The sequence below is a fragment of the Urocampus carinirostris genome, chromosome 11, assembly GCF_059441175.1.
Source record: "Urocampus carinirostris isolate Australia breed hairy pipefish chromosome 11, RoL_Ucar_1.0, whole genome shotgun sequence".
Taxonomy (NCBI): Eukaryota; Metazoa; Chordata; class Actinopteri; order Syngnathiformes; family Syngnathidae; genus Urocampus; species Urocampus carinirostris.
The window spans coordinates 14,368,720-14,387,325 of record NC_142359.1 but is presented as its reverse complement, the minus strand read 5'-3'; the positions used below and the strand labels follow the sequence as shown (position 1 = coordinate 14,387,325).

The 18,606-nt window shown below is 39.1% G+C and overlaps 1 protein-coding gene across 1 annotated transcript; it reads left to right on the top strand.

The window, feature by feature from the left end:
- Positions 1-70: 70 nt before the first annotated feature.
- Positions 71-16,977, top strand: LOC148356489 (serine/threonine-protein kinase 26-like). Its single transcript, XM_088347054.1, has 11 exons — positions 71-345; positions 8,003-8,071; positions 9,189-9,350; positions 9,421-9,477; positions 11,003-11,111; positions 11,180-11,337; positions 12,832-13,017; positions 14,103-14,245; positions 14,316-14,487; positions 14,553-14,680; positions 16,429-16,977. Exons 1-11 carry the CDS (start codon positions 325-327, stop codon positions 16,442-16,444), a joined length of 1,221 nt encoding a protein of 406 aa, XP_088203180.1. The 5' UTR covers positions 71-324; the 3' UTR covers positions 16,445-16,977.
- Positions 16,978-18,606: the final 1,629 nt, after the last annotated feature.

Genomic DNA, 18,606 nt, shown 5'->3' with positions numbered 1-18,606 from the left:
AATCAATTGCTTCGAATTTGCATCCGTGTTTTTAAACATGAGTAATATTCGGACGCCAAACGGTCTTCGGTTGTTTACTCCGCCTTCTTCCGCCCACCGAGCAACAAGCGTCTCTTCAGTAGTTTGCTCAACTTTTCTACCAGGACGCGATTACCCTCCTATCCCGCCGGCATTTTCACCTTTCCCTTCGGTCGCAAGTCACTTCTTTTCTCACGCGGCGGGGAGCTTTTGTTTTGCCGTGTGTCGAGCTCCCGAGGGACCCTTGAAGGGCAAAAAGCGACCCGGAGGAGGAGGAGGGTGTTCTCGCTTGAGGAAAAAGTCACCATGGAGGTTCCTGGCATGCAGGTAAAGCACGAAGGTGGACTCAGCTCACTTAAGCCAACGAAACCAGTTTATCAAGAGCAAAACTGCCATTGTGTAACAGCGGACCACTTTTTTAGAATATAAAATCGACGAGACAAACGTATTCGAGGAAAGGTCAAATGAAGCCTGCCATTTCCACACGCGGAACGATTAAATAAAACGACTTAATTGAATAAAAGAAGCAGGCCTCAAAATGGTGCCTTAAATGCTCGCGGCTGTTTGCGTGGCAACTGGTATTTTTGTAATAAGAACTTGGCAGTTATCTACTTCTCCTAATTATTCAACTCAAATATGAAATCCATTCCTGTCAACCCCAGGCACTTGCGTACCTCTATATTGGTGGCGTGCATTGTTTAAGTTGAGAGTAAAATATTTTCTCTATTAGGTATTAACACTTCTCAACATAGTTCTATAGCCTTTAAGTTCTTTCCCACTGCTTCAAATTGCTTTAATCTTACTGTTACAGCGTTTGGACGGGTTCTTGAAATCCTTGAAAATGCTTGATTTCGAGTGAAGTGCTTGTAAATGCTTGAAATTGTTATGTTTATTAACAAGTAGGGGTGGGATAAAATATCATATCTCATCTCATTAGCTGCACCGCTTATCCTCAGTAGGGGTGCCAGCTAATCGCAGGGCACACAGGGACAGACAACTCTCTCGCTCATTCACACCTAGGGACAATTTGGAGCGGCCAATCCACCTGACATGCATGTTTTTGGCATGTGGGAGGAAACCCATGCAAGCACGGGGAGAACATACAAACTCCGCACAGAAAGTCCGGTAGCTGGAGGTTCCCAAGACCTTAGAACTGTGCCGCACACACGCTAACCACTGCGCCGCCGTGCTGCCTGATAAAACATACATTCACGGTAAATGGTCTGCATTTATGTATATATCGTGATTTTATTGTTGTCTAAATCGTTCCCCCCAGAATATATTTTTGTGACAGTGTATCTGGTACGTAAAAATGCAAGAAAGTTGTATTTTATTACTTTAAAGCGTCTCCTCGGACAGCAATCTTACCACTAAGTTTTGAAAACAATATGTTGAAGTTGAAGGGTCTTGGTTTGAATTTAATAGCTTAGAGTTGTGCTGTTTTTATTTCTTTTGGAGGCTCCATTTTATTTTATCATTTTATAGTGTTAACTGTAAATAGGATTATTAAAGGACCACGTTTATGCTACATTGACATTTCAGTTAATGACATTTTGCGTCTGTAAACCTGTCGCATGGTGTATTTGTTTCCCTGGTTACCAGTTGCAGGAGAAGCCTCCTGATCTGTCTCAAATACAGCACCTTCATCATCTGTTCACCATTGCTTTTGAGTGCACTGGGTCATTCCGCTCTACAGAGATGAGCTGGACCTCGGCAAAATAAAGCATGGTTTCATTATTGATACCTCGCTTTTTTGACTAAACCAGCTGACTCTGCAACAGTTTACACTCTCAACAAATATTGTTAAAAAATACTAAAGAACATGTTATGTTCTCATTGTCTTAGTTAAAATAAATGTCAGCTTTCAGACTGATGTGCATTGTTTAAACATCTTTCATGGTATACTGTCCCAGAAGTGTATGGTTTCAGTTGTTTTTTAGGAAAGAGACATGAATCACAATCATCATATTATATCAAATGGCAATATTTGTGGAACCGCAACCTTCGAGAATCGTGATATAAATCGAATTGGCCCCTTAGTTTTTTTTATACAATCGAATTGTGACCAAAGCATGTCGTCCCACCCTAATTAACAAGTGTGCTTAATAATGAAGCTGACACTTCTCGTTGGTGGCTTCACGCTGCCGTTGCATTCTTTCTTTCCTCGCTGGTATTAGTTTGCACGGTATTGTCCTACGACCCCTCTGGGTCACGCCCAAGAGGGCAGGTGCATGCTACACCTAAACGAGGCACTATGAAATGTGTATTAGTGCAAGAAGAATTTCTCCAAGCACGTCTAAGAAATGCTCAACTTCAGGAATGAGCTGACTGAGGCTGTATGGCTGCAATGAGTCCATACAGCACCATTGATGACTACAATTCCCCTTGTTAAGCGATAATCAACCTTCAAACACAACGTGGCACCTATTTACTCACAGAAAGATAGACTATGTGGAATAAAAACAAAGACTATTTGTATTAAGAAGTTAATATATGTACCAAAAAAAAACAACGCAAACAATTCCTTCTTAATCCGTTTCCCACTTGCAGTGAATTTAGTGTGGTTTATTGTACCTAACGGTGCAGGTTATACTCTATAACAGTAACTGTCATGTTTTAGTTTAATTTTCATCAAAGATGTTGGAGTATCAGTTACCATTGTCAAGTCACATTTATTTGTAAACCCCTAAATTATAACTATAGCCTTATCCTCCTTGTTTTATATATTATATTATCAGAGAAAATAATAATCATACTGACTTTGAATTGCCATTATTGTCATTGATAACAATATAACCTTATCTTCTCTGTTCCTTTATCTTCTTGGCTTTCTACCTCACTGTGAATGTGTGAAACTGGAGTGTCATGCCCAATTTCGTTGTCACAATATGTTAACCCATTTTGTAACAATGACAATAAAGGTACATTCTATTCTATTCTATTCTATTCTAATCACAAAGTGTCTCAAAGGACTGCACAGGTTACAATTACACCATCCCCTGATCTTAAACCAACATGCTTCTAATACTCTGTCAGTCTATCAAAAAAATACAAAAGAAGAAAGAATTCTGCACAAAAATTGATATACGGTGTACACAATTTGAAATATTAAAAAAAACATGTAATATGGTGAAAAACATAGAAGTGACAGGCACGGAAATACAATTATTCTTCTTGCATATGTTTTCGCTTTTTGTCATAAATCAAATGCATTGTTTTTGTTTTCCATTCTTAATGAAATAACCCACTTTATATGTCCCTTTTCAAAGTTTTTGTTGGCTGTATTGTAGGTTGGGAGGTAATCGGGTCAGGTGTGTCGACCTGTGTAACCTGCCTGGGTGTGCTCACTGCCTGCTTGGCCTCTGCAAAGCATCACTCCATGTTTGTTTTTTTGGGGGGTGTAGAAATGTTTGACACATGTGTGGATAATGCTGGTGTTTCGCACCCTCACGTTCTATTCACCAGGTTAATTAGCTTCAGTTACTTTTGACGGTTACAGGCATTATTTGCTGTTAATTTCAGAACAAAGGTAGGCAAACCTGGTTCTTGAGGACTGCAGAGCTTGCTGACGAGCATTGAATCACTTCTGCTAAAGAAGGAAACCTCCAAAACGTGCAGGAGTTTGGTCATTCTGAAGCAAATGTTCCACTCCCTGGAACACTAGTGTCAGAATCTGGTCTTAGGGCGGCCACCGAGCTGTGTTTTTATATATCTTTGGGAGGTTTCCCTGATCAAACTAAGTTGAAGATTTTTTTAAAGGGTTTTTGTATAGCTTGTTAAGAATAAAAATGTAGGTATTAAGTGTTATAGCAGTTGCCAGTAGTTTAATTGCTGTCCACAAATGTCATTTTATTCCTTTTGTGGGGTAGGAATTTGTTTTCCTGTTTTGGTTTGGAATTAGTCTTTCCTGAAAGAAAAAAAAACGAATAGGCGTTGTCACTTAAAAGCATCTGTATTAGCCTACTCCATTTGGGCACATGATTATGAATTATATCATTGTATTATATCGTTTTTTTCTGTGCAAATATTTTGCTGTTTCCTTTGGTTAATCCTCGGATGGTGTTGTTTTTGTGCTGTAACCAAATAAAAAAGGTGCAAACAAAAATGAGGAGCATGTAGGCAAGGGAAACCTAAAAAGTACTGGATTCAGCCCTCTTGGGAGTCTGTTTTACTTTCCCAATGATTTGGATATATTTACTAAAAGTTAGAGCGTAGGTGTCTTGTGAGATGTGGTTGCATTCAATGTTTTGCCTTTGTGGTCAGCGATATCTTAGACTGATAAATCATTGCGCAACACCGTAATGTACTACTGTCGTATACCACCTAGGTGTGTCACCCCAGCTTTAGTTTATGACGCGCACCAACACTTTGAAGTTATTTTTTAGGGCGATATAAAAGATAAAATATAGTAGATGTTTCAAATAAAGACATTTAGATAAAGAAACCTTTTTAATATACATTTTAGCTATTTTATGACAGTCATCATTGCAAGCCGTGATCATCAACCGAGACCAAGGCTGCGATCATTAAATGAATTTCATCGAAATTGGTTTATTCAGCCAAGAGCAAATCAATTATTCTGATATTTATCTGACTGTTTCTCATGCCTCATAATCGGTTTTACGGTTAAGTAATTTTTGCTTGCACCCAAGTTAATTGTTAGTTTTTATATTGATCTTGGGCTCTGTTTCAGTGTCCTCAATCAAGCTATTCTAATCTAAAATGCATTCCAGTGAGACCTGCTAGCTAGCACCTTCCATGGCGGTAGCAGATCATTGATGTATGAATCGGTATGTGTGTGGTTAGGTTAATCAGTTTTTTTATTTATTCATTTATTTATTTTTGTGGGTAGTAATGGTCGGCTTTGTACCCCGTAATGTTTCATCATGAAAAAAGAAACAGGACTTGGGCTGAAACAAACAACTATTTTAACAGTCGACCAGTCACTGACTACTGTACTGATGAGTCGAATAATTGGATAATCATTATTTCATTCTGAATTAAATTAAGTTCGTGATAATCTTTTGTGGCTAATGCTAATAAAAACAAATGAATAGAAATGCACTAAAAACAATTTGGCACTGTGTTGGGTCATTGGAGACATAAATGCATAAATAAACTTGTCCATTTTTTTCGGGAAAGGTAAATAAATAAACACTTAAAATCAAGTAAATATTTTGTATCCTTGTAAACCAGTGGTTCTCAAATAGTGGGGGAGGGAAGGGCGAGGCTCAGTTAAGGGGGGCGTTTGACTTCATCGAACGTTTTTTTTCCTCAACTTGAATCATGTGCAATTGCACATCTACTACACTAGGGAGCGGTGGCACTCTCATTGGCAGTATTTTCTTTAAATTTAACCTCCACACCGTGCATAAAGCACAGAGTATAAGCATTGAGTATGTAGTGTCGATACGAAGACCCGCAAGTGACCCCATGAAAAAAGAATTAACCCAGATGAGGAGACTACTTGGGGTTGCATGAGAGGATTTCTTCTTCTGAGGGGTGGCGTGACAGAAAACGATTGAGAAGCACTGTTGTAAACCAAGAAAAGAGGCACACTAGCAGCAGCAGAACAGTAAATAAAACAAATGTGATGTCCATTTTGATAAGTTGTGAACCGCAAAGTCTCACATAAGTACTTCACAATTCTCAACAGTTCGAAATCAAACCGTTTGAACAACCTAGGTTTGTTATACATTTGTTAGGCACAGTCTTGCAATATGCTCAAGCTCTCTTTTATATTTAAATGTACAGGTATAAAATGTACAATGCATGTCATCAAAACAGTATTTACTTGAATGTTACTGGAACTTACTGAGGTGAGTCAGGCGTTCAACTGTCTTACCTGCTTTTTAAATGATCATATATCACCGGTCTACCGCCATGATCAAATCGAATTCCAATCAAGTTTTATTTGTAAAGCTCTTAGTAGCCAATGCGTTGCCACTCAAAGTATGGTGCAAGCAGTCTTTGAATTGGCCATATCCAGGCTAATATGTGCCAAAACTTTAGAAGTTTGGTACGTGTATTGATGTCCACGTCACCATTCCTGTATGTTTGTGACCGCCCAATACAGAGACGCTATTGTGCATGAGTGACTCTCAGCAGAGATTATATTTATGTAGAGATGCGAATCTCTTTCAGAAAAACATGTCTGGCAACAATTGTCGACAATGGAATTCATTGTCGAAAATTTCTATTAGCGATTTTTGTTGACGTTGCTGACTAATCATTGCAGCCCTAAACAAGACAATCCCCAAGACTTTATTTAGCAGCAGCTAATGTGTTTGAAAAATTGGAAATGGTGTCAACCACCTGACAAAGTACAAGTTCTATTCTGTTGCAAATTGAATGAGGTAGAGGCCTTCATTTTAAAGTGTATTCCAGACTTTCAGTGACTGTCCTCTAAAAATGGCAATTTCTTTGTGGTTCCACATCCTGCTGCCTGGCAGCGTGCCTTGGTTGCGGCGGCAGCAGGGAGTGGCACGGCTGCTGCGTCTTGATCCGCTTCCCTTTTTTTTTTAGTTGTGTTTTAAGTACAGTGCGGCTGCAAAGGCTGCCAAGCTGCATTTGGGAAATATGCCTGACTAGGACGGACACCTTTTCTTGGTGTCGATTCCTAAAAGACAGAGTGTTTGTTTTTTTAAAACGTAAACTAAATATAGAAACTGTTTTTGGACATAATGGACTGTTAATTTGACTTTAAGGTCGGGTGCGTTTATGAGGTGTCCTTAAAAGGTTAAAGGTAGAATATTTTCTCTATTTGGTATGTGTTAACAATGACCAACTAAGTTCACTAAGAGCCCTATTTTTTCCAACAGGCCTATCTGCTTTTATCTTACTTTTAGGAAAGCTCTTCGAGCCGACATTATGTAGGAGGACTGGGGTGCAGTGACATTATTCTTGTCACCACACTTTTTGTTAGTCTCATCTCATTAGCTACACCGCTTATCCTCAGTAGGGTCGCGGGGGTGCTGGAGCCCATCCCAGCAATCATCGGGCAGTGGGCAGAGGACACCCTGAACTGGTTGCCAGCCAATCGCAGGGCACACGGGGACAGACAACTCACTCACCCATTCACACCTAGGGACAATTCACCTGAAATGCATGTTTTTGGAATGTGGGAGGAAACCGGAGTGCCCGGAGAAAATCCACGCAAGCACGGGGAGAACATACAAATTCCGCACAGGAAGTCTGGAGCTGGATTTGAACCCACGCAGGAGGTTCCCAAGACATGAACTGTGCCGCACATGCGCTAACCACTGCGCCGCCGTGCTGCCCACTTTTTGACAGTGTAACATGAAATTGGTGAAAGTAAGAAAAGGCCTGTTTCAAATTCAGACCAAAGGCCAACCCAAATCCCAAGAAAGAGGAAAAAGGAAGAGCTTTTTTAAGTGTTTAACAAGTCCACGCCTTTTCACGTGCAACATGACGAGCTTGACAGCGGCTGCAATGATGACGCAAGCCAGCAGATGGTGTCAAAGAGTAAAAAAGTTTCATACTGCACCTTTTAATGTTGGAGTTGACCTTATGCTCGTCACTGTAGTTTTTTTGTCGGTGTAGCATGAAAATGGTGAAAGTAAAACTAAACCTGTGTTAAGTAATGTCCAAACAACAACTCAAACTCCCAGAAAAATTAAAAAGAGTCTACTTGAGCGTGTCTAAGAAATGCACATACTTGCATTCGCAACGTGACAAAGGTTGCAATGATAAAACAAGCCAGAAGACGTCAGCAAGTTAAAAAAAAGTTCCAGATTCCTTACGGAACCTTAAATGTTGTGTCAACCAAAGATCGCTGTGAAAATTATTTATTTTAAATACAGCTCAATGTTTTGAATCAGTGATTTGGAATTTTATTTTCATACTTGAACCAAAATATATCTCTGAAGATGAACTTTAAATAGTCAAATGTTTACAGCAATACTTAAGTCGAAATAATCCCATTGATTGATTAAAATTTCCTTCATTTGTGTTCCTCTGCTAGAGTTCTCAGATTGATCCAGAAGTGTTATTCACCAAACAGGAACGCATCGGCAAAGGATCTTTTGGAGAGGTAAGCTTTTTTGTGTGCTACTCTCCTAAGAAATATTGAATCTAAGGTCAGTTTTCTTCCAAAAAGTGTATAGGTCTCCAACGTGGAGCTTGCGGGCACCAGGGTGTCCCCTATGGACAGCTGAGGTGCCAGCAGACCTGTTCTGAAAGTAGCTCAATAGTGATGGGTCATTGTGGTTTTCTTGTAAAACGGTGTGTTTAACTGAGTGTATTTAGCCCTACTTCCAACAATTAACCTGGTAATAACATAGTAACAACATGGTAATAACATGATTATTAATTTAAGAAATGCACATTGAATTGGGTGATAATTTGCAACAAAAAAAAATCTCAGTTTAAAAAAAGTTGGGGAGCCCTAGTCTAGAGTTTGCGCGGACATTATTAGCAAACTGGAGTACAAAACGTTGGAGGAAAATACAATTCATTTATTAATGTGGTATTTTTCACATAAATATGTTGTGCTGAAAAAACTTTTTTGAATCAAACCCGATGATTTAATCTGCCATAAATTTCCGAGCACTTCAAAAGAAGAAGCAAGTCCCTAGGTCATTTGTATAAAAAGTTATGATTTTTAAAATAAATAAATAACAACTGCTCCCCCTGACCGCTAGAGGGCAGTAAAGTTTATGCTCTCATTTTTAGTACGTCCAGCCTCATAGTTTAATCTTATTGCCCATGCACTGCTAAAACCTTTCTTTTGTATTTCTTTATTATTTTAAACTATAATTTTTCATAGATCCCACTTCTATTTGCATAGTGTGGCGAGGTGTTTCCGGTCTAAAATTGCGTTCACTCAACCATTCAAATAAACCATTTAACACATTCCTTGCCAAACACGAAAATCACTTATTGTCCAATTTTTGTGAATAAATGTGTTATGCTTAAAAAAGATCCCTTGTCATCCATGATTATAGTATGTAGGGGGGGGGCTGCTAAAGCAGGCTGAATGATAAAGCGTAATATTGAAAAACTACGGTAAGCTAAAAAATGTAAGTTGACATTTTTGCTGATCCCGCTCGCCCCAGACCCAAACTGAGTTTGGCGTCCTTGATTTGGAGGGTTGGTATTTTTTTCCCCCAGAATTTGTATTTAATTTTTCTGCTATACCCTGACGGCAGGTGTTCAAAGGCATCGACACTCGCACCCTGGGCGTTGTAGCCATCAAGATCATCGACCTGGAGGAGGCCGAGGACGAGATCGAGGACATCCAGCAGGAGATAACCGTTCTTAGCCAGTGCGACAGTCCCTATATCACCAAATATTACGGCTCTTACCTCAAGGTGAGGGTGGCGGTCCTTGTTGGGCCTCGTTGCAATCCGACCCCAAGTTCACCCAGCTCGTGTCTTTCAGGGCAGCAAACTATGGATCATCATGGAGTACCTTGGCGGAGGTTCAGCGCTCGACTTGGTGAGAGACTGCTGTGCATTTTTTGTCCTTCCGATGGAATATGATTATGAAAAAAGGGTCACGTTGAACCGCTTCTTTGATTCAATTTCTGTTGTTGTCAATAGGGATGCAATTGATCATTAGTTTTGTGATTAGTGTACCTTTTTGACAAAAATCCATAATAGAAATAATCAACAACGGTTGATGATCGTCGCCCTGATGTTTTTTTAACCGAGTGAAGCTACCTTAGATCTCTCGTTACCGACTTTGCAGTTGACCTCTAAATGTTCTTCACAAAATGCACATAATGTTTGTTTTATTTACCGTTCTACTGCTGCTAATGAGTCTGTTCTTGCTGTACAGGGATAAAAAAAAAAGTAGACTTGATTTTGTTATTGATTTGCCTGTCTCTAAAAATTGACAAAGGTTCATTCCTGGATTTATGTCTCTCCTGACCAAGCACTGTGCCTAAATGGTTTTAGATTTTTTATTTTTATTCAATTTTTATACAAATTTGTAGTATGTTCTATAAAACCTTTCCTGATAATGTAAGTGACCAGAAGCCTTATCTATACACGGGTCAAGCTAATAATTAAGCTTTTTTATTATTACAACGACTAACATTACTATTTTGTTTTTGATATCATCATTATTAACTTGATGTCTTTGCTTATTTATATTGTTGAACATGGTTATTATATAACTGTCACCATCATGTTTTGCAAATCAATCACAATCTGGACCTGTATTTATAAACAAAAAACTGTGAGGTTAATTAGTATGTTTGTGAGGATGGTGCAAAACAAATAAAAACTAAATAAATGGGGATACAATCACATAGATATACATCTTAAAAAGAACAAAAAACAAACATACCCTGCACATCTCATAGTTAGGGCAGACAAGTGGGAGCTTAATGCCGGAGGCATCTGGCTCAAGCTCCTGTACCTTGTTTTTTAAATGCACAGATCAGGACAATCAAGAATGGTGGTCCTGCTGCCTTGGGGCTGACCCCCTTAGGTAGCAGGTCCAAAGATGCGTTACTTGTATGCCGCACAACACACACCTCATAGCAGTCAGTTTCAAGAGAACTATGTTATCATAATAGATCTTCTAATTATACAATATACTGAAAATGTATGGAAATAGCAATAATGATGATGATAAAAAAAGTGATGGAAGTACTGATGATGGTGACTATGATGATGATAACGAAGACACTGTGTATCCACAGAGCCAATGTAAATATGCATCCTCATAAGCTAGCTTTTTACATGTAAATACACAAAACAGCTAACTGTGAGACACAATTATTAATGAAGTCAAAGGGGTTGGATTTAATAACCATATGCTCCTTCCTACTCTCTTTCAAACATGTACGATAACATTGTGTGTTTCATTTTATTTTTGTTGTTGTTTTGTTTTTGCTTTTGTCATGTTCGAAATAAGTTTCATTCATTCATCCTTTCAATAGTCTGTGACTTGTGAATTATATAAAAAGTCTTCAGTTGGACCCCTAATTCATAGTTGATTTGTGGTCATGCAGCTTCGTGCGGGTCCCTTCGACGAGTCTCAAATCGCCACCATGCTGAAAGAGATCCTCAAGGGTCTGGACTACCTTCACACCGAGAAGAAGATCCACAGAGACATTAAAGGTGCGTCGTGTCGACTATTGAAAAAGGAAAACGGTTGTGCTCACGCTTTTTTGGTGCGAACCCGACAGCCGCCAATGTTTTGTTGTCGGAGCACGGCCAGGTGAAATTGGCTGACTTCGGGGTGGCCGGTCAGCTGACGGACACGCAGATCAAGCGGGAAACTTTTGTGGGGACTCCCTTCTGGATGGCGCCCGAAGTCATCCAGCAGTCTGCATACGACTTCAAGGTTCGAATGTTTTAGTTTTACTTTCTTTTTTTTTTTTTGCTTTCATATTCTTGTAAGGCAGGGTGTCAAATAAATTTTAGCTTGAAAGAACGTTGTATTTTTTTTTATTGTTTATTTTTGTTGCAACAAACATCACATCACAAAATGAACAAATCACCTGAAAAGAAAAAGTAGATTAGGTTTCGAGTTTTACCTTTCCTTCATGTAGGTTTTAGATCAGGGGATAATAATAGCCTGTCGTCTGCAAAGCCCTTTAAGACTTGTCGTGATTAATGGCTTTACAAATAAACGAGACTTGGCTTGACTTGATGACATGTTGGAGCCAACGGCTTATACGAGACCCCTCCCCAAAACAACTTTGAACGCATTCTCTATTAATCATTTAAAGAAATTATCATATCTTACATCATTATAACAATCATTTGTTAATCCATTTTAAAAAGGTTACAGACGCCGCCCTACTTACAGACAAGCTCGTTCGTAAGATGAATTTGTTTGTAAGTTGCTTCAGTGCTTTATTTTGTATGTTTAAAGTTTATATAATCATGTTTAAGGCTTGTATAAGTGACCTGTATTGACATATTATATACATCTGTATTCTTCTCATTTGCAGTGTTTTGTGACATGTTTACATACAAACTCTGATCGCACCTTGTTTAGAACCATTGTTTACAACGAAAATGACTGCCAAGATAAGCCTCCACTATCTTAAGTAACTGCCATGTGAGATATAATTTTGATATGGGACACACCCTCTGGCATGATTATTTCACACAGTAGATTACATCAAATCATTTAACGACGCATCAAACAATGAAATAAAACGTGCTGTAAAATTTGCTTTCGTTTGGAGAGCGGGTTTGGTGGGTTTTGTCTAATTTTATCTTAGAATATATGGTGCGGCTCTTAAAAGTTACAATTTTTTAAAAACAAATAGTATGAACTCACTTGGAAGTACACAACAGGTTTAATCTACAGGTTTAAACTACATTTCGCCAAATTATTTTTGTATACACATAAACAGACTCTTGAATTTATTCCCAACACTGTAGTTAACGCTTGCCTATCTTTTGGGTTTGTTCATGCTAGTTTTATTCAGTCACAAACTGCAGAGCTACATTAAACTTGCGTCTACATCGACACATAGATTCCACCTGTTTCTCTTACCGCTCGGGCGGCCGTTAGAAAAAAAATTCATATTAGTCTTATCGTTGCATAAGCCGCAGGGTTCAAAGCCTGGGAAAAAAGTTGCGGCCTATAGTCCGAATTTTACTGTATCTCAGCTTTTAATTAAGTAGAATAAATGCCGATTTGTCGACACCAGAGTATTTTAAAAAAAACAAACTTTTTTGATGTATTTTTATGCTCTACCATTAAAATAATCATGATCTTTTTGCCGAATTACCCACCCATAACTCCTATTTTGCAGTTGATGAATTAGGATTTGATATCGGTTGTCGTTCTGCTGACGCTCATGAAATGAATATCTGGCAGGCGGACATCTGGTCGCTCGGCATCACCGCCATCGAGCTGGCCAAAGGGGAACCGCCCAATTCGGAAATGCATCCAATGAGGGTTCTCTTCCTCATCCCCAAATCACCGCCCCCCACGCTGACGGGTGACTTCTCAAAGAGCTTCAAAGAGTTCACCGAGGCCTGCCTCAACAAGGACCCCGCGTTTGTAAGACCATTTTAAAGTTTTTTCTTTAGGGGACATGTATTGTCAAAATAAAACATACAATTAAGTCATTAAAACTATTGGCTCGAATGTTACGAACCTTACCAAGGCAAGTCCGACTCCATTTAGTGCTTTTTCTTAAAATGTTCGTGCATCACCGAAGTACTGCCATGATACAAATTTTGGAAAAAAACTTTTTATTGACCATATTGAGGCGAAAATGTCGAAGTTTTGGTCTGTGTACTTCATGTTGACGCCACTATTTCTGTATGTTACTGCTCCAGACAGAGACACTATGGCACATGAGTGACTCTCAGTAGTGATTTTAATAATGTAAGTTGCCTCACTCTGTAGAAAAACCGTTTCTGGTGACATTAATTGACAAGAAAATTCATTGTTGATTATTACTTTTATCGTTTTTTTGTAAATAACGTCAAATCGCAGCCCTATTGATGGACAGTGTTTGTACGAGTGCTTGAAATCCTTGAAAGTACTTGAATTTTGGTGTGTTTCAACAATTGAATGGTGCTTGCATTTTCTTCCTTGTGATTAACGGAAGCTGGCGTTAGTTTGTATGGCATTGTCCTATAAAGCTTCTTTGAGGACAGGTGCATGCTACACCTGAACAGGGCACTATGCAATCCGTATTATTGCAAGGATTATGCAACATTTATCGACATTTATTATGGGCCATTAAAAAAATTTGAGTAGCTTTCCCCTGTAATCTGTAACTGGACTAAAAATGTATGTTTAATGTTCTATGCTCTAATTTCATTCAACACCGATTTGGGGAGAGATTTTACTCTAAACGATGTACATGTGTATTGCTCAGATCCAGAATATATTCGTGATTTACTTAAGATCTAAAAATCGTGTTTTTATAAATGCACACACAAGATTAAAAATCGCGAATGTAAATAGAAGATATATTTGTGGATCTTCAACATATATCATTTCCAAAAGATTTTTTCTTTTAATGGTACTGGAGGACTTGGAAAATTACCTTTTAAAAGTGCTTGAATTTATATAAATATACATATATGTAATTTATATAAAGTGTGTGACTTCCATGCCCTGTCCTACTCCAGCGTCCCACCGCCAAAGAGTTGCTCAAGCACAAGTTCATCGTCAAACACTGCAAGAAGACGTCCTACCTCAGCGAACTGATCGACCGCTACCGCAGGTGGCGGGAGCAGGGCCACAGTGACAGCAGCCCCGACAACTCAGACGGGTAACTCCGGCAAAAAAAAAAAAAAATGGCGGCCGTCGCCATCCGGCTCCACTCACTCTTGCGTTTTCAGCGAGTCAAGCGACAGGACAGACGGCGAATCCCCAGAGTGGAGCTTCACCACCGTCCGTAAGCGCAAGACGGACGAGCGGCCCCACCTCAACGGGCAGTCCAGGGGAGAAGGAAACGCCGCCGCGGGGGTCTCCCCCAGTCTCGCTGCCATCATCTCACCTGTTTTCTCGGAGGTGCGTGCGCAGACACTCTCGCTGGGGCCGCGGACGACGTCCTACATGAGTTTGTTTCTGTGCAGTTGAAGCAGCAACACAAGGATTACTCCGACAAACGGTTAGCCATCGAAGAGCTGGAACAAAATATCCGCCTGGCTGAGAACGCGTGTCCAGGCATCATGGACCGCATGGTGACGCACATCACTGCCAGGTACATCATTGAAGTTTCTTAACTCATTGAATGACAGACATTTCACTTCATTGGGAAGTGCGGGTGCCAGCCAATCTTCTGCCATTTTCACTCGTTTATGAAGGCCTACAGCAAATTTTATTCTGTAGCTATAAAGGCATAGCACATACCAAAAGAAACCCCCGTCTTTTATTCTAGCTTTTACCATTGTTTAGTAAACAACAGTTCAACTTTGCTACGTTTTGTTGATAATACCCATTTCTACGAAGACTTCTGAGAAAAACTGTTTTTTGTTTACGGATACATTTTTTCCTTTTTTGCATTTGTGACACCTCCAATATTTAAACAATGCTTTTCCTAAACACATGGGCACTTAACCAGCAAAATGAGATTTTATTGCAAGAACACTGAACTGGTGCATGATCTTTGCAAGAACTTTTCAGCACCTAATTTTTCCGGTGAGATGATCACACGTTTACGATCACCATGGCGATCACGTTCCCTTGGGCGTGCACGAAACGTTATCCCTCTCCGACCAGACGAGGACAATGGGAATTTGTCATTATTTTTTTGAAAGGAAAAGGCTCTGTTGAAGCTCTTTTGTCCATGCCTCGCGACTCTCACTACTCTGGTTCTCTACGCCTACTCCCTATCTTTGGCTGCCTACGCACACTCATTCGCCAGGTACAGGATGCAACACTAGGAAGTTAGGCTTCCTTGATGTGTAAACAAAGATCCACTCCTGCCATCTAATGGTGATTCATCATAATAAATAATTCCCAGAGACTTGATACCTACTGATGAGCAGGGGCAAACTCTTTATAATAGTTTAAAAAAAAAAAGTATTTTTACATTATGGATCTCAGGAACAATGCTTCTGAAAACATATTTCTACCTACGGCATCGAATGAGTCAACCTTGTTTAAATGTACAACCGCAATGTCCCCCTGCCTTTTTAATGCCAGGAAGGGGTCTACAGTGATACTTCCACATACAAGATTAATTAATTCCTGGATCGTGCTTGTATCTAGAATTTCTCGTATCTCTGGAATTTTCCAGATACAAAATAACCGAAACGATTTACTGCATTTTCCGGACTGCAAAGCGCACCTACAAAACCCCAAACTGGCCTGGAACATTACCGTGCTCCTTATAGTCCAGTGCGTTTCGCATATGGATTTAATTGAACATGCGTTCAGGTGCATTATGGTATTAGTGCAATTAATGCTCAGGTGAGGGTTATATTGCTGACACTATTGCATAACAATGACGGCAACAGGGTTTGAACCCCGTTGGCAACAATAAGAATAGCACCAGGCCACTAGGGACATAAATGACATGGGACAAGGCAATTGTTTTTTAGTTACGGTACCAGAAACAAATGTGAGCGAAATGAGAACAAAGAACCTGATTAAAAATCAATATAAAATTGGTTTCTCTTCTTTTTAGCCAACACAATCATTGTAAGTGACAAACTTGAACATGTGTTATATATATTTAAGGACAACTTGATTACTTCCCACAATGTCTTTCTCTTTATTCAGTTCATGCGCTTCGTAAAGACTTTGCAAGTCATCAATACAATACTATATTTCAATGGTCCATATAACAAGATTTTATATATATATATATATATATATATATATATATATATGTGTTTGTGTGCACGATTTTTTGGGGACATAGTTAGAATATAGTACATGTATTTTTAGTTGAGTAAAAAAACAACAATTTTTTTCCCATAACACATCTTCTGCTTTGGTCTTCAGGTTCAAAGCCAACTAAAGACGGGCAGGATGTTGACGCGGTGACGACGAGAGACTGTGTCTCAGTGCGGCCACATTTGCAAATCGGAGGTTTGCTGTGCAAAATCTCCACACATGCACACACACATTATATATATATATATATATATATATATATATATATTTCTTTACTGCTACTGGAAAAAGACCTCTTTCCGGTAGCTTTCCTGTCTTATGTTTATTTTCAGATTGCTATATTTGCTCAGTAGCACTTGACAAAGATGTTATGCCAATATTATTATCGTTTTGTTCTCAGTAACACTTCTCGATTGTGCCTTCTTTCATCGATGACGCGAACTGGAATCTACGTGAGAGAAAAAAAATGCTTGTCAAGTGCTTCTGCCACTTTGAACCAAAGATGTCAAATTTGCTCCTTTGTATATAGAAACCAAAAGGGACGCTGTGAGGCGGGAAATGTACACGTTTTTCCAGCTATTTTGTTTTTTTGCTCTTTAGTGGGACCTAGTTTTATGAATAAATATTTAAGCTTGATTAAAGATATTGTGTACTTACTGTGAGTTCATTGTCTAATTCTGTGTTTTAATCGAAAAAACTTTATATTTTTGAAGACAAAACCCGCTCTCCAGACAAAAGTTAGTTTTTCAGCACGTTTTATTTCATTGTTTGATGCGTCGTTAAATGATTTGATGAAATCTACTGTATGAAATGATAATGCCAGATCCTGTCTCCCATATCAACAAATATACCACTTAACATTTGTCTAGCTTGGCAGTTACTTAAGATAGCGGAGGCTTATCTTGACCGTCATTTTTGTTGTAAACAACGGTTTTAAACGAGATGCAAGCAGAGTTCAGTTGGAAAAATGTCACAAAATACTGTAAACGAGAAGAATACAGATGGATGCATGGTAAAATTCGGACTATAAGCTGCTAGGATGCAGCTAAATTTTGCTTTTTTTTTCCAACAGCTACCACGTGCGGCCGAGCAGTAGTTAAGAATGAAACGGGTGGAATATTTATGTATCGTTGCGCTTTGTGGATGATTAAAATTAGCATTAACACACTCTCATCATAAAAAAGGTGTCAATCGAAAGGCTGACTACCATATTGGGAATCATTTTACGAGGCTGTTTATTTTTGAACAAAAATGATGTGGCGAAACAAATGGATTTACAAGAAGCACAATGTAGCAGAATTGTTTAAGGCGTATTCCTATTTATCTGTCAGCATTATTCAGTGTTTTGGAGTCAATATTTAACACTTGGATTTGCGGACATTCAAGAAAAGACGGCCAGGGGACGGAATGGTGAGTTACCTCTGCTTTATAGTTTTTGGGTATCTTGTTTCAGGCTGATCATGACGTTTCTCTAAGAGCATATTTTAAAATGGGCATCATATCTCAAATCCCAAGGGTTTACACTTTCCTATGATATGTGGTATAGCGTATTTCAATGACTGGTGACGTCGTATCAAAAGTCAGGCGACCCACCATAGGAACAATAAGTGACCATATATTATTAAAACTCACTTTCTTTGTACCGTATTACTTTGTAAATATGTCATGCTTCAATGTGGGCACATGCGGCTTATAGTCAGGTGCGGCTTATGTATGTGCAAAATGGCTTTTCCTTTCAAAACGTACTGAAGTCGGCTCATAATCATTTGCGCTCTATAATCCAAATCTTACGGTAGGTAAGTGCGGTATGTGTGCATTGATCCACCCACCCCAATTATAACTGCCCTGGGTGCTTGGCTGGCGTTTTCAGGTGTTTATACAGTTTGTTCTGTGGGTTTCTTATCATAACAGTGACCACACATTGTTAAATGAGCTTCTAACAGCCATGTTTTCTAAACCGTCCAAGAGCCCTAACGGGCACATTTAATGATTTAATCCGGCCCGCCATGAATTTCTGAAGTATTTCATAACAAGAGAGTCTAGGTGATTTCCATCAAATTTATATTTTTGTCAATAAATGAAAGCTGCTAGAGGGCAGTGTTGAGTTTGTATAGGCTGTTGGTTCAGCTGTGAAACTGCATTCACTCAACTGTTTAACCAGTTACCACATACTCAATACCAAACATGAAACTCTTATCCTCATTGTTTGTGAATAAATGTGCTGTGTTTAGAAAGGGTACCTTGTCAGCCGTGATAGCAATATGTAGGGTAGGTTACTAATGGTAG